At 38.9% G+C, this 12,478-nt stretch overlaps 1 protein-coding gene across 2 annotated transcripts in view; it reads right to left on the reverse strand.

Moving 5' to 3' along the window:
- The window catches only part of KYNU (kynureninase), a 65,063-nt gene that overhangs the window by 4,811 nt on the left and 47,774 nt on the right, over positions 1-12,478 (reverse strand). For both annotated transcript variants that reach the window (XM_074145464.1, XM_074145463.1), the window contains exons 11-12: positions 4,724-4,776; positions 3,119-3,204 (exon numbers count right to left, since the gene is read on the reverse strand). In XM_074145464.1, coding sequence (XP_074001565.1) covers positions 3,119-3,204; positions 4,724-4,776 — 139 coding nt within the window. The remainder of the gene's footprint in view (positions 1-3,118; positions 3,205-4,723; positions 4,777-12,478) is intronic.

Here is a 12,478-nt window from a genome sequence, read left to right on the forward strand (position 1 = left end):
TCAAACCCTCCCATTTCTTCTTTCCGTGTAAGTAGCTTCAGGGAAAGATGACAAGATATAGACAGTCAAATACCCGATAGTCACTTCAAATCAGATTCTGGCACATATATACAATATTGCTTCTCATGGACAATTATGCCTCCACAGAGGCACGGTGGAGTTCCTGTATGAAAATCTATGGTCTTCACTCTTAAGAAATCACAGCTCCACACTGCAGGAGTAACAATTTTAAGATTACTTATATCACAGAATCACAGAATCTTCTTGCTTGGAAGGGACCTTTGAGATCATTGAGTCCAACCAACAACAACAACAACAACAAAACCAACCAACCAAACAAAAAAACCACCAAAACCAAACCAAAACAAACACCCACAACCCCACACCACACCCACCCACAAACAGATGCAAACCAACAGTCTCGGGCACTAGAGCATGCCCTGAAGCGCCATGTCTACACGTTCCTTAAATACCTCCAGGGATGGCGACTCCACCACCTCCCTGGGCAGGCTGTTCCAGTGCCTGACCACTCTCTCAGTAAAGTAATTCTTCCTAATATCTAATCTAAACCTCCCCTGCTGCAACTTTGGTCCACTTCCTCTGGTCCTGTCATTATTCACTTGGGAGAAGAGGCCAACACCCACCTCTCTACACCCTCCTTTCAGGAGGTATAACCTGGAAGAGTGTATAAAGAAGAAACTGAGAAATCCTACTCAACATACAACAAAGTCTAGTTTCCAGCAGCACCTGGAAATCACTCTTTTGCAGAATATCCCAAGTATTACTCCATGATGCTGTCACAGCCATTAAATGCTGCACAAAACCAAAGGGTTATCAAGCATTGGAAGAGGCTGCCCAGGGAAGTGGTGGAATCACCATCCCTGGAGGTATTTCAGTGACGGGTAGACATGGTGCTGAGGGCCATGGTTTAGTGGTGGTTTTGGCAGTGTTAGGTTGATGGTTGGACTCGATGATCTGAAAGGTCCTTTCCAACCTAGATGATTCTATGATTCTATGTTATTTGTGTGGAACAAAATATGGCTGCTCTAAAGCTTTATACAGAGACAGTGCAGTCACTGACATTAATGTGACAGGGACCAGAGCCACCAGCAGTCACTACTTGTACGGGCCAACAAAAATCTAGAGGTGCCTCCCTCGCCACACAGGCAAGCAGAGCGTGCACACGACTATTCAGCACATCACTGGAGGTAAAATGGAGACCTGCCTCCTGTTCCTCTGGGCTTTGTGGCAATATGAGGGATGGCTCTCCTTAGGCTGCATGCAAAAATCTGTTTGCTCAGGCTTTGTGCAAGGAGTATTTGTCCTCCTGGGTGAAATTTTTGAAAAAGATCTTTTAAATGTGGTGGTAGAGTGCTCCCCTTTTTTCCATAAAAGGGAGCAGCTACTACCATAACAGTCACTTTAAGCATTATTGAGGAATAACATGCATTAACACTTGCAGTTTTCATTGTTTCCATTGGAAACACTGCCTTCTGCTTAATGTGTCCCAGTGAAGGTGGCATGCAATTTCACTAGCCATCTCTTGCCAGACATGAAAACTGTTTTGTTTCCCACTGTATTAGAGCAATTAGCACTGGGAAATCCTGGCTGTGCCAAAAGGTAATGCAGGCACGGGAAGGGGAGGCGATGGAAACAGCTCAGCCCTCATTGTTCGAGGCTCCCTGCAGTGGGATAAATGACATCAACCCACACAAACTGGAGCACTGACAATCTGGGTCATAGCAGAATAGCTTTCGGCTTATCTCGAAGGTCACATAAAGTTTAAAAAAATATATTGGATGTTTAAGGACTAACAAAATAAATTGTCAGGCAGAAGAAGAAGCATTGCTGTGCCCTTTGCAGTCCTTCAGCGTCGCATGGAAGCTGGAGAGAGTACAATTGGCAATTTTCTGACTTTGTTTGCTTAAGATACTGTTTTTTCAGCAAATAAAGAAGAGGGACATATAGTGTATGGACATTTCTCTTTTTTTCCAGCATCATCTTTGCCATGGTACTAGCATTAATGGAATGCCAGCAGAAATAAATTTCTCCCATTTATGCTTATGGCAAAACCTTGCTAGTCAAGGCTGGTTTGAAAAGCAGCTTAGGAAAAAATTTAATATAGTAGCGTATGTAGCATATAGAAGGGAAATTATGTAAAACCATCCTTTTTAGACCCAAAGACCTAGAGATCTGCATTTTAGGGGTGAGCCATCCATAAGAATATGCTGCTCTGCCTGGATATGAAATGCAATGTGATACAAGGTGTTTGGGGAAGAGCTGTGTGCCTTCAGACAGGGCTGAATCGTACTCTCCAAGGTGGACCAAAGGGTTTTCAGCACATGGGTCACCCGTTCCCAGCCAGGAAGAGATTAGGTCAGTATGTCAGGATTGCCTTTCCCACAGCTGTGATCTCAATGTTCGTATAGAGATGGGGCTGTGCTCCTTCGGCCACCAAAAAAATAATGGTGAAATGAAGCAAAACCCAGTCTGGAGCTATACCACGCTCATGAGTTCCCCTTTTAGGAAACATTCAAAGACAGCTTCTGTCTTTTCTGTTTGTAATAAAAGGGACAACAACAGAGTTCCCACAACCACTGGTTCAATTTAGACTCCAGGACACCCAGTGACCACATCCATTTCCTTTCTTAAAGGAGCTAAGCCTGTTTTGCTCAAGGAAATATACATAGAACCAATTCTGGAAGAAACTTTTTAGAGTTATGTGGTTCCTTCCTAGGAAGATCTCTAACGGCATCCTTTGCACAAGTTGCGCTGAGTCAAGCCCAGAATATCTCTATGGGTAAAGCTGCTGTTCGCATTGAGCCCCCCAAAACTGGGACAAACCCGGTGCAGGCGCTCAGGCTTGGTGGCGCAATCCTCATGTATACTGGCTCCAACAGCAAAGTTTGTGAGAACAGTGGAAGGACGAGTATATTTATTAAAGGCCTTGGTCTCTCAGGGATGTGGGGTTGTTTTCTTTGGTTTTTATTCCTCCTCCCCCCTTTGCTTTTTAACTATTCTGCAATTTTTTTTAAGGGAGACACCGGTAATGCACATAGCACTCATTTAACCTTTTTTATACTCCTAAATTCAGGCTCAAAGTAAAGCAATTACTTACCTCTAAACTAGCTTGCAGTGCACAGACCAGTAAAATTGGAGGATTCGATAACCGAAACCCATTAATTCCTTCGCTTAGTTGTAATTCTGGAAAATGAATAACTTTTATTAGTGTTTTTGATTTCTTCCTTTTAATGGATTGGACGTTATCTTGAAGTCTGTCCTCATGCAATAAAATATTTCACTAATGTGGCCTGTAGGAATCGGTCATTAAAAGGAAATAGTAATCTATTCACAGCTAATACTTTTAACTTCGAGAGAAGCCAAGTTTCATCTAGCAGAAGACCTTATTAACAGCTTCATGGGAACTAGAGAACTGAAATTAATTTGTTAAAAACACCAAAATTAATTTGTTTAAAACCGTCTTTACACTTGAATCTCTTTTAACACTGGCAGAAACCAGAAAAATTCCAAGTCAGCAGAGGCACACTCGTGCGGACCCACGGTACATGAGCAGGGAATCATGTTCCTTAACTTTATTAAACTGACGAGACACGTGGGAGACTGCATGTGTGGCTAAGTGTAGCTTCAGGCCACGTAGAGAAGTTGCATAGACTTTAGGCTGTGAAATTTCACAAAATCTATTTAATAAATCTATAAAAGCCTCGCTGTAAGTTTTGTGTCACCATTTATATTTCATGCTCCAGCACCAGAGCAGGAGGATGCTGTGGAGGAAATGCTTTTCATGCACAGCAGACTGGCTAATTTTATAATGATCGTTGCCCAACTTCTCCCCTATAAACTGCCCATGGAAATGAATAAACAATATTTTTCTTCTTCTAACAGTATTTCAAGGCAATTTGTGTCTCCTGCCGGCTTTCCATAGTGCCGCTCTCTTACATGTGGTCAGAAAACAAAGAGCAGACTGAGGCTATTAGAGAGGTGTTCTCCAGCCAAAGTCACATCAATAGGCGCTGCCACAGAAAATTAAAAATATATTAAAAACAAAAGAACCAGTCAAACCAAAAAGCTCCTTTCTTCTCCTGACCCCTCAGGATATTCTCTCTACGATACTTTCAAATGGAGCTGAACAGTCTAGCTGTCAGACTTGGAAAGGAGTCCTCACATCATATTGGGACAATAAATATTTAGCTATTTCAGAGCAGGTTTGGTTTTGTCTTATAACCCATCCTTTCCTAGGGCAAGGGATTTGGAGATGCTGAAACATTAGGGGTATTTAATGACTTATGTCAGATTGCCTTACCTTTATTTATATAATTTCTTACTAATTCCAGGGGAACTAATCCTAAAGTAAGATGTTACCCAAGTGAATGATAGCAGATTCTCACTCCTCAGAGACTTATATGTTTAATTCACTGACATACTTTCAAACTTTCATCCATGTTCTACATCTGCATTTTGAAAGTATTTCAGCAAAATATCTAGAAGCAGACAGTCAGACACATATGCCCAGAGACCAAATTTATTCCCACTTTTATTCTGTTAACTCCACTGCATTACGTAGTTGGGATGAGTTTAGCTTAAAACCTTTAATATAAGTGAGGAAATTCAAACTTCTATCCTTTCTACTCAAACTACTATAAAAGTGAAGCTGGTTATATATATACATCAAATAAGGTAAAACTGAAAGTGCAAAAGTACATACTGTTTTCCATGAGGAATCGTGTTTTGAATTCATGACCCCACCAGCCGATTAGCCTAAAATTTTGTAAAGAAAGTAAATTAATAGCAATCTTGGTATAATATCTTTTAATTTACATTTCAGAGTTAAGAAATATGTAAGTAAGATTAACAAGTATATATACTTCTAATAATACACTTTATTTCTAACAATGACATAGAAATGCAATAAATTCTATAAACAGCTAGCACTAAAAACTTAATATTACTATTTAGGAATTTCTCTTTAACTACTAATGATAAAACGTACCACATCTTTCAATTAACTACTGATTTCTAACAATATCCATTTTTCCTGAATTCATTTCACAAAATGAGAAACAGAACAGAAATATTTCCACTGTTTTTTTTTTTTTCCAAGACATTAAATTCAACTTCCCCTAAACTTTGTTTAATGAATATTGAAAGCTAAAAGGTGTTATAAAATCCGGCTTAGTTTCACCAAGCAGAGGAGTCGGTGATGGACAGCACAACAGGGACTCGGAAGGATTGTGCGAGCATTGCTTTTTCCCTGCTGTGAGACAGCAACGTGAATTCTGAACAAACTTTTCTTCTCCTGAACTGAGCTTCATATTAAACAAGTCTTTCTTTAAAATAAAAACCAAACCAATTTAAACCAAAAATCTTTTTTTAGATCATCTCCAGAAAAAGAAAAAAAAAAAAAAAGAAGAAGAAAAAAAATTAAAGATCAATTACTTTGTAAATCATTTATCCAAGATTTCAAATTAGGATGATATTTCATTATTAACATTTGCTAAAAACATATGCTCAAGAACATATCTACGAAACAGTTTTCCAAAGAAGCTGGATACACTGGATCACCTAGTGTCCAAGGCACTGCAAATAAAGTCAGGGTTACAAAATCAAGGAGTCTCTCCCCACCTCCCTTGGTTCTGTACTTCTTAACTCAGTATGTGGTGACTAATAACATCAGCACTACTAGAAATTTCCCATGTGTCAATGCTATTACAATATCAGGAAATCACCACCTTAGAAGGTCAGGAAGGAATTTGTGGTTTCCAGGACTGAACATATTTGACACGGTTTCTTCCAAGGCTTTGCTCACTTTTCTCTATGTCAGACAGCAGAGTTGTTAGGAGCAAAGCCTGGCAAGTATTCAAAATTTTTCATGGTAAAAAAAAAAAAAAAAAAATCTAGAAGTAAAACTCACAGTAGATCAGCCTTCCTGGAAGTAAATAAGGAAAAAGAAAGGCATTGCGCTTCTCTGCCCCTCTCTAAAACAGGAGCACTTCTTCGCAGTAAGCTTAAAAGAGCTTAGTTCTGCAGAATTAAGACCACATTTGAGTTAAAGACTTGTTATATGAATACCATTACACCACGGTGTAAAATAAAGTACTTCGTATTTCTGTATAACAACATAGGTTTTATGTTTACTTCTATGAAAGGCTCTGAGCTGCATCCAAACATAGTGTATACAGAAAAAGCATCCTTTTCTCTTTATTGCTGCGTGATGTTTTTATTATTCTAAGACCCATGAAAATCAATAGTGCAATGTACATTCATTTCAAATGAGATATTACATTGCCCAAATGAATATACCCCAAATAAAGTATAATGCAGCTTCTGCCCAAGTGACTCAGTTACGGATGCTTTGAATCATAAAAGATATTCCAGCTATTTAATATGAACTGTATAATGTATATAGAACATTTTACTATAAACCCTGAATATTGTATGTTACTACAACACACTACTAATGTCAATGGCACACCCATTCCATGAAGTTTTAAACAGAAAAAATATCCATGAGAAACATAACATTTGGAGTATTACTCTGTACCAAGGAGAAAACAATACTGTGTTCTATTTGGACCACATCCTAAAGTCAAAGACAAAATACAGACCAGCCAGAATATTACCCAGATAGAGCCTGATGAAAAGCACTCTGGTTGCATTTTGAATGCTCAAAACTCGCTAACTCTGAAGCTGGCTTAAAACCAGACCTCTGCTGCAGCGCCACGTTTGCGACTTGGAAACTGAAATTTCAGAACTTTTCCAAAATGACAGAATGAAGGATTTTTTTAAAGACAGTTTTAGCTGTCTTGCCCTTTCCTACCATAACTTTGACAATTTGCTTTTCCTTATTTTTATATTTTTTTTTATTTTTGGCTGTGCTAGAACTTCAGAGGTGTCACTATGGGATGTGCACTTTGAGGCAACTCCGGTCCTACACTCTCATTGATCTAATGGTCCATATGGATGTCACATTATTTGACATTTAAGTTGACAGGCTTCAAAGTGTGGAAATTAACAAAATCTTTACAAATTAGCAATTTGCTGTTTACAATTTTCTGCGAAAATTTTGAAATGAAGGTTACCCCTGCTGTGCCAAATTTCAACCTGTTATGGTGGGAAATAGCTAAGGTGTTAAACCCCAAACATAAGGCTTTATAAATGCTCGCTAAAAATAATAGGCAATAAAATTGCACATTATGATACTGCAGTAAAATTTCTTATTAAAAAGTTGTTACTCCGCATGCAAAATGAGTAGTTTGAAACGCAGTCACCACATTGACTATTCCTGCTTCAAAAACAAAGGCACCAAGATCTAAATTGATTTTGAATTCCGAACCATAATCTTGGCAAAATGCGCAACATGAAAGGCTCTGAAAAGCCTTATATGGTATGTTTGTGGCTAAAAACACCTTAAAATTGTTTTTACCTGGGCTATAGAGTTACAACATTTTGATTACAGGTAAAACCTATTTTGTGAAGTGATTTAAAAATCAGTGTCTGGGGTGAAGAGGGTCTAATTTTGCAAATGTTCCACTATAAACCTTTGAGAATAACGTTTTACTGGTCACTGCCCATTACACATAAATGTATCCAAACTGAGCACTCGCATTATTTTAACACCGAACTAATTAAAATGGTTATCCCGGTGATGGCCGGCTTGGGGTGTGTGCCCAGATGGCATCCTGCTGCCAGCCCCAGGTACCCATGGCCTCCCAAGGCTGCTCAGGTTTTCCTGGAGGCCGTCTATAGCTAACATGTCTCCACCCAACAGCAAAAATGAACATTAATTCCATTGCAATCTTGCCAAAAAGGAAAATAAATTAGTGCCGGATCAGCTGTGGCTTTTTCTGTGAGGTGTGCCTGTTCTTACAAACCCATTTCTATAATAAATGTTAAAATAGATAACACATTATTCTATTTTATCCTTCAAATAAAGCCCATGTCCTCATGGTTTGATGGCACTGAGACTTTCCCAGGGAGCTCTGCAGCTTTCCAGTCTATGCACAGAAGTAGTTTCTAAATGCGACACATAAAATTTAAAGCAAACTGCTACCAGCTCAGTTTCATGAAACAAGTAGGCATATATGAAATATTTCTGAAAGATTTTCAAATTCCTTATTTTTATCCCAAAAGGTTCTCTTATCTTAGAAATTAATGAACAAAGATTTGCTGGGTTGGAAAATGACTCCAGAAAGGAGCAGTATCTTCTCATTTAGTCATACTCTCTTTAAGGGCATTTACACCAGGGAACAATCCCTTCAATAAGTGTTTTTATTTAGCTCATTTTCCTCCTTCATATCTGTCTGTGTGAGACAAGTGCTGGTTGTTCATAACTTGAGCCATAACGTTTGTAGTTGCATTAATGATGCAAGAAGGCGGGATATAATGATCACGATGTATGTGCAGTGTAAACATCAAAGAAGATCCTTTTAAAGAACACAGAAAAAATAATAAAAAAATTCCTTTGACCTTTGCTTCGAAGTTACAGATGATCATGCTACTCATTCATAATTTACAGCCTGAAGAAACATGGGTCTCATTTACCTTCTCAGGAAGGAAAAAAAAAAAAGTAGCGACAGAAAAGAACAGGGAAATACTATTAATGTGGCCCAACTTTTACAATCCAGGGTAATGCACTGGAAATATCCTGTCATTATACTATGTGAGAAAACATTTTACATCCATGAGAAAGCAAGTTGAAAAGCTACCACAGGAATGCAGTGTGAAATTTGTAATACTTTATATTGTATTTGCCCTCTTCACTGGGCATGGAACAGTTTGTCTTCCCTCCATTATCAGGTCACAATGATACTTAGAAATTTCATATTTATTACTTAGATTATATCTGTATTAGGAGCATATACCAGCAAAGTGTGCTATGTTTATGAAACCGTGGATTAAGTTAAATCATAAACAGGCAGTTTTTGGGTGGACTGTGTCCGCAGAGCTGCTGCTGTAGGTGCCGCCCGACAGCTGAGCTCCTCGTTCACACATTGCTTCATTTTTAAAAAAAATAAATAAATAAAAAAAAATAATCCAGGTGTTGGCAAAGATTTGTTTGAGTTTTCATGCTATTGGTCCAGCAGTGAGTAAGAATCAGCTTTGAAGAGTTAATGAGACATCTCTCTGCTGCCAGAGTCTATTACACAGAACTCAGACAGATGTTAGACAGATATTATGCTATGTCTGCAAAGGCAACCTTGGGCAGGAAAGAGTGTGAAACGGAGCCCACCCATAGCCCATCCACCCCCTCTGCTTATGCCTCACACCACCTTTAAGACCTCTAACAGATAACCAAGGGGCACAGTACAGTTTGACACAGGCTTAGAGAACAGAGGTTAAGCGTGTCTCTAATATCACTCCATTAATGGGAAACATGTTAAATAAAAAAACAATTAGGTCTTACGAACTAGAGTTCAAAAGGAACTCTACAGGAAGCCTGGAGGCTTGAGCCAGCTTGAAGCTAGGAACAAGTTACATCTGACCTCAGTCACAGTGATCTGACCACGTTTGACCGTTGTCCTGTTGCCTAGGAGAACATGGCGGTACCACATCCAGAGTCCAGCTCTGCACAGCTTTCACATTTCAAAAGGCAGGTTAAAGAAAAATAAAAGGTACTGCCAGCTCCTACTCCTAAAGACCAAAGTATTCCTTAACATGCATTACATCCACCTATGAATCTCCAGCTCAACTGAAAGTTTAGTTCCAGACCTAGAAGAACATTCCTTCAGTGTCCTGGGCTCCATGTAGCACAATACACATAGAAAAAGTAGCCAGGACTCAGGTCCTGAGCAGGACCATCTCCTAATACTGCCACATTCAGATAAAAGTTAATCCCAGAAGCCAACCTCATATAAACAGTTATATCACCCCCCCTAAGCCACCTTACTCTTACCCAGATTTTCTAAAAGCTCTCCACAACCTCTGAGCACAGACCTGATCCCCAGGCGTAACAGCTGGGGCACAGTCTTTGCATTCTACTCTTGCAATTTTTTATATGTTTTAATGCCATTTTTATTGCATTAATTTTGTTGCAAGCACATGAGCGTGATTGTGTTTCTTTGGATTTAATGCCAAAATTCAGAATAAATAACAAGAATAATATCGCTCCCCACCCACAAAGCAGAAAAAAAACCTGTTCCCTGCTTTACATAGCAAATTTTTTGACTCAATGACTAGAGTCTGAGAAGGAGTTTCAATTTTCTTTGCTATTGCAGACTTGTCTGATCATAGATGAGTCATTTAGTCTTTCCGTGCCTCAAGCCCTCATATCTAGAAATGCTGCTCAGTACAGCCCTGACTCTCTGGTGAGTTGTGAGAATATATTTGTTAAAATATTTTCACATACTTTGAAATGAGGACCATGTAAGAATGGAGAAAAAGATTTCCTTGGAGTATCTTACACTGGATTTTTTGAAATACAGATAGGGAAAGGGGATTTGGAGGTATTGACTGATACCACTGGTTTTTTTTTCCCCTCTTCTCAGCCTTTCCCCAAATTATCCTCTCGGGCTCAAAAGTTGTTTCCAGTGTCAGGTTTCTGTTGAGTTCAGAATTTAATATTTTTCTTGATCCGTGTCACCTAACTGGCACTTTCGTCAAGAAAAGAAAAAAAAAAAAAGAAAAAATAATCAATATTTCTTTTGCTTAATTCCATATAGTATTATAGTATTTTACAGCTGTGCTGAAACAAAACTGAAGCCCAAGCAGATGGACAATGTTATTCCACTGCAACTCTGTCCTCTTCGTACTGGGCACCACAGCAAGGCCCTGCTCTGACCCAGGGCTCCCCTGCTGACAGCTCGCTGGAAGGGAGAAAAATATTTCACATAATACTTGGTGTGCTGACGAGGGGTCCCTTTAATCAAAACAAAGAATAATTGAAAAGTGACTCCCACTTTCATCACTGAAATGCAGAACCCAAGATTTTAACCCTCCTGTGTAGGTGAAATTCTTCATATACTGTGAAGCTGTCAGTTATGGAGTGTATTTCATAGTACATAGATATGGGCTAGGATTTGCATGAGGGATTAAGGGAGCTAGTAGCTAGCCCCTGTTAGAGTCTAGCAATATTTGGAAACTTAACTGTCACTGTCTCCTTCAGAAGACCTTGCCAAGATTGCCAGAAGCTATATTTCAAGCTTCTCTTTTTTTTCCCCCCTCCCTCCCTTATATCTATTTAGATATCCTTTATCCGAAATGGTAAGACTGGGCTTCTTTCATTATTCTCTTCTGTGCAATGTCCATTGTTAATTTTAAGTAGGATCTGTTGTTAGAATTTGAAAAGCTTTTGAAGCCCAGGTAATTATTAGCCTCAGACTTCTGTAGTTTTGGACTTGTACATATTCTGATGCTTTCCTTACCCTTTTCAACTCATTACAAGTGTTTCCTAATTATTAAGCATATGTGACTTGTGAGCAATGCCATACATTATTAATGTACCAGTCTCTTAGAACTCAGTGGAAAAAAATCAAAACTCCTTATGAAAAGTTGCTACTGTGAAAGTAGTAACTTTTCATATTTAATATCAATGAGGCTTTACTTTGTCAAAAGACCAAAGTAATATGATTGTATTAGAGGCTAATAGCATGACATTTTTCTTCTGTTAAGTAGCTTGCACTTTCCATACCATCTAAGGGAGACAATTTTTCTCCTCTATTTTGAGGCTTGTCTTGGTTAAAAAAATAGCTAAATTCACTTTCTGCCTCGCAGCAAATTTTAACAGCAAAGACCAAAACCCTGAAAAACAGTTTCATAACCTAAACAATGACACTTAACTATGCAACTGCGATGGGTGAAATTAGGAAAACTATAGCTTTGAGTAATCATCCTTTTTCCAGAAGTAGCTGGGCAGCTTGCTGAGTTTCACTGTTCTCTAAGGTGGGGAATTTAATGCAACTGTTGCCACAATTAGAGACACTCTTGGGTGAAAACTTAGGATTTCTGGTCAATCAAGTGCAAGGTGATTTACAGCTGATAGGTATTTGAAGACAGAGGGTATACATGCTCTTCTTGAATTGATTTTTTCCTTGTTAGTCTTTTAGACTCAACACAAGTGGGAATACACCAATTTCAATGTGTCCCTTTGTATTACCCCTCCAGGTCAAAACAAAAGGAGATTGAGTTCACTTTTGTAGCAGGAAACAAGTTGCTGTGATCGGGGCATGAGAAAGAGAAATGGCTGCAATGCTGTGAATCCAATCAGGGCCCCTTGGAGTCACACAGAGCTCTCTGCCAAACCTCTAAGGGGCTTGCGATGAGGGATGATAATTTCATTCACCACGATCAGGCAAAAGAAAGGTATGATCAAGCAGCAGACAAAATTGGAGCCTAAATTAAATCCCAGGAAAAGATCTCACAAAAAACAACCCCTCTAAGGCTAATGAAGTTGAATTAAAAACTGTTAAATCAGCTTACGAACAACTATTATCACAAAGTGCTCGTATATCACTTCCACTAGCCA

Source organism: Numenius arquata, chromosome 3, assembly GCF_964106895.1.
Source record: "Numenius arquata chromosome 3, bNumArq3.hap1.1, whole genome shotgun sequence".
Lineage (NCBI taxonomy): Eukaryota > Metazoa > Chordata > Aves > Charadriiformes > Scolopacidae > Numenius > Numenius arquata.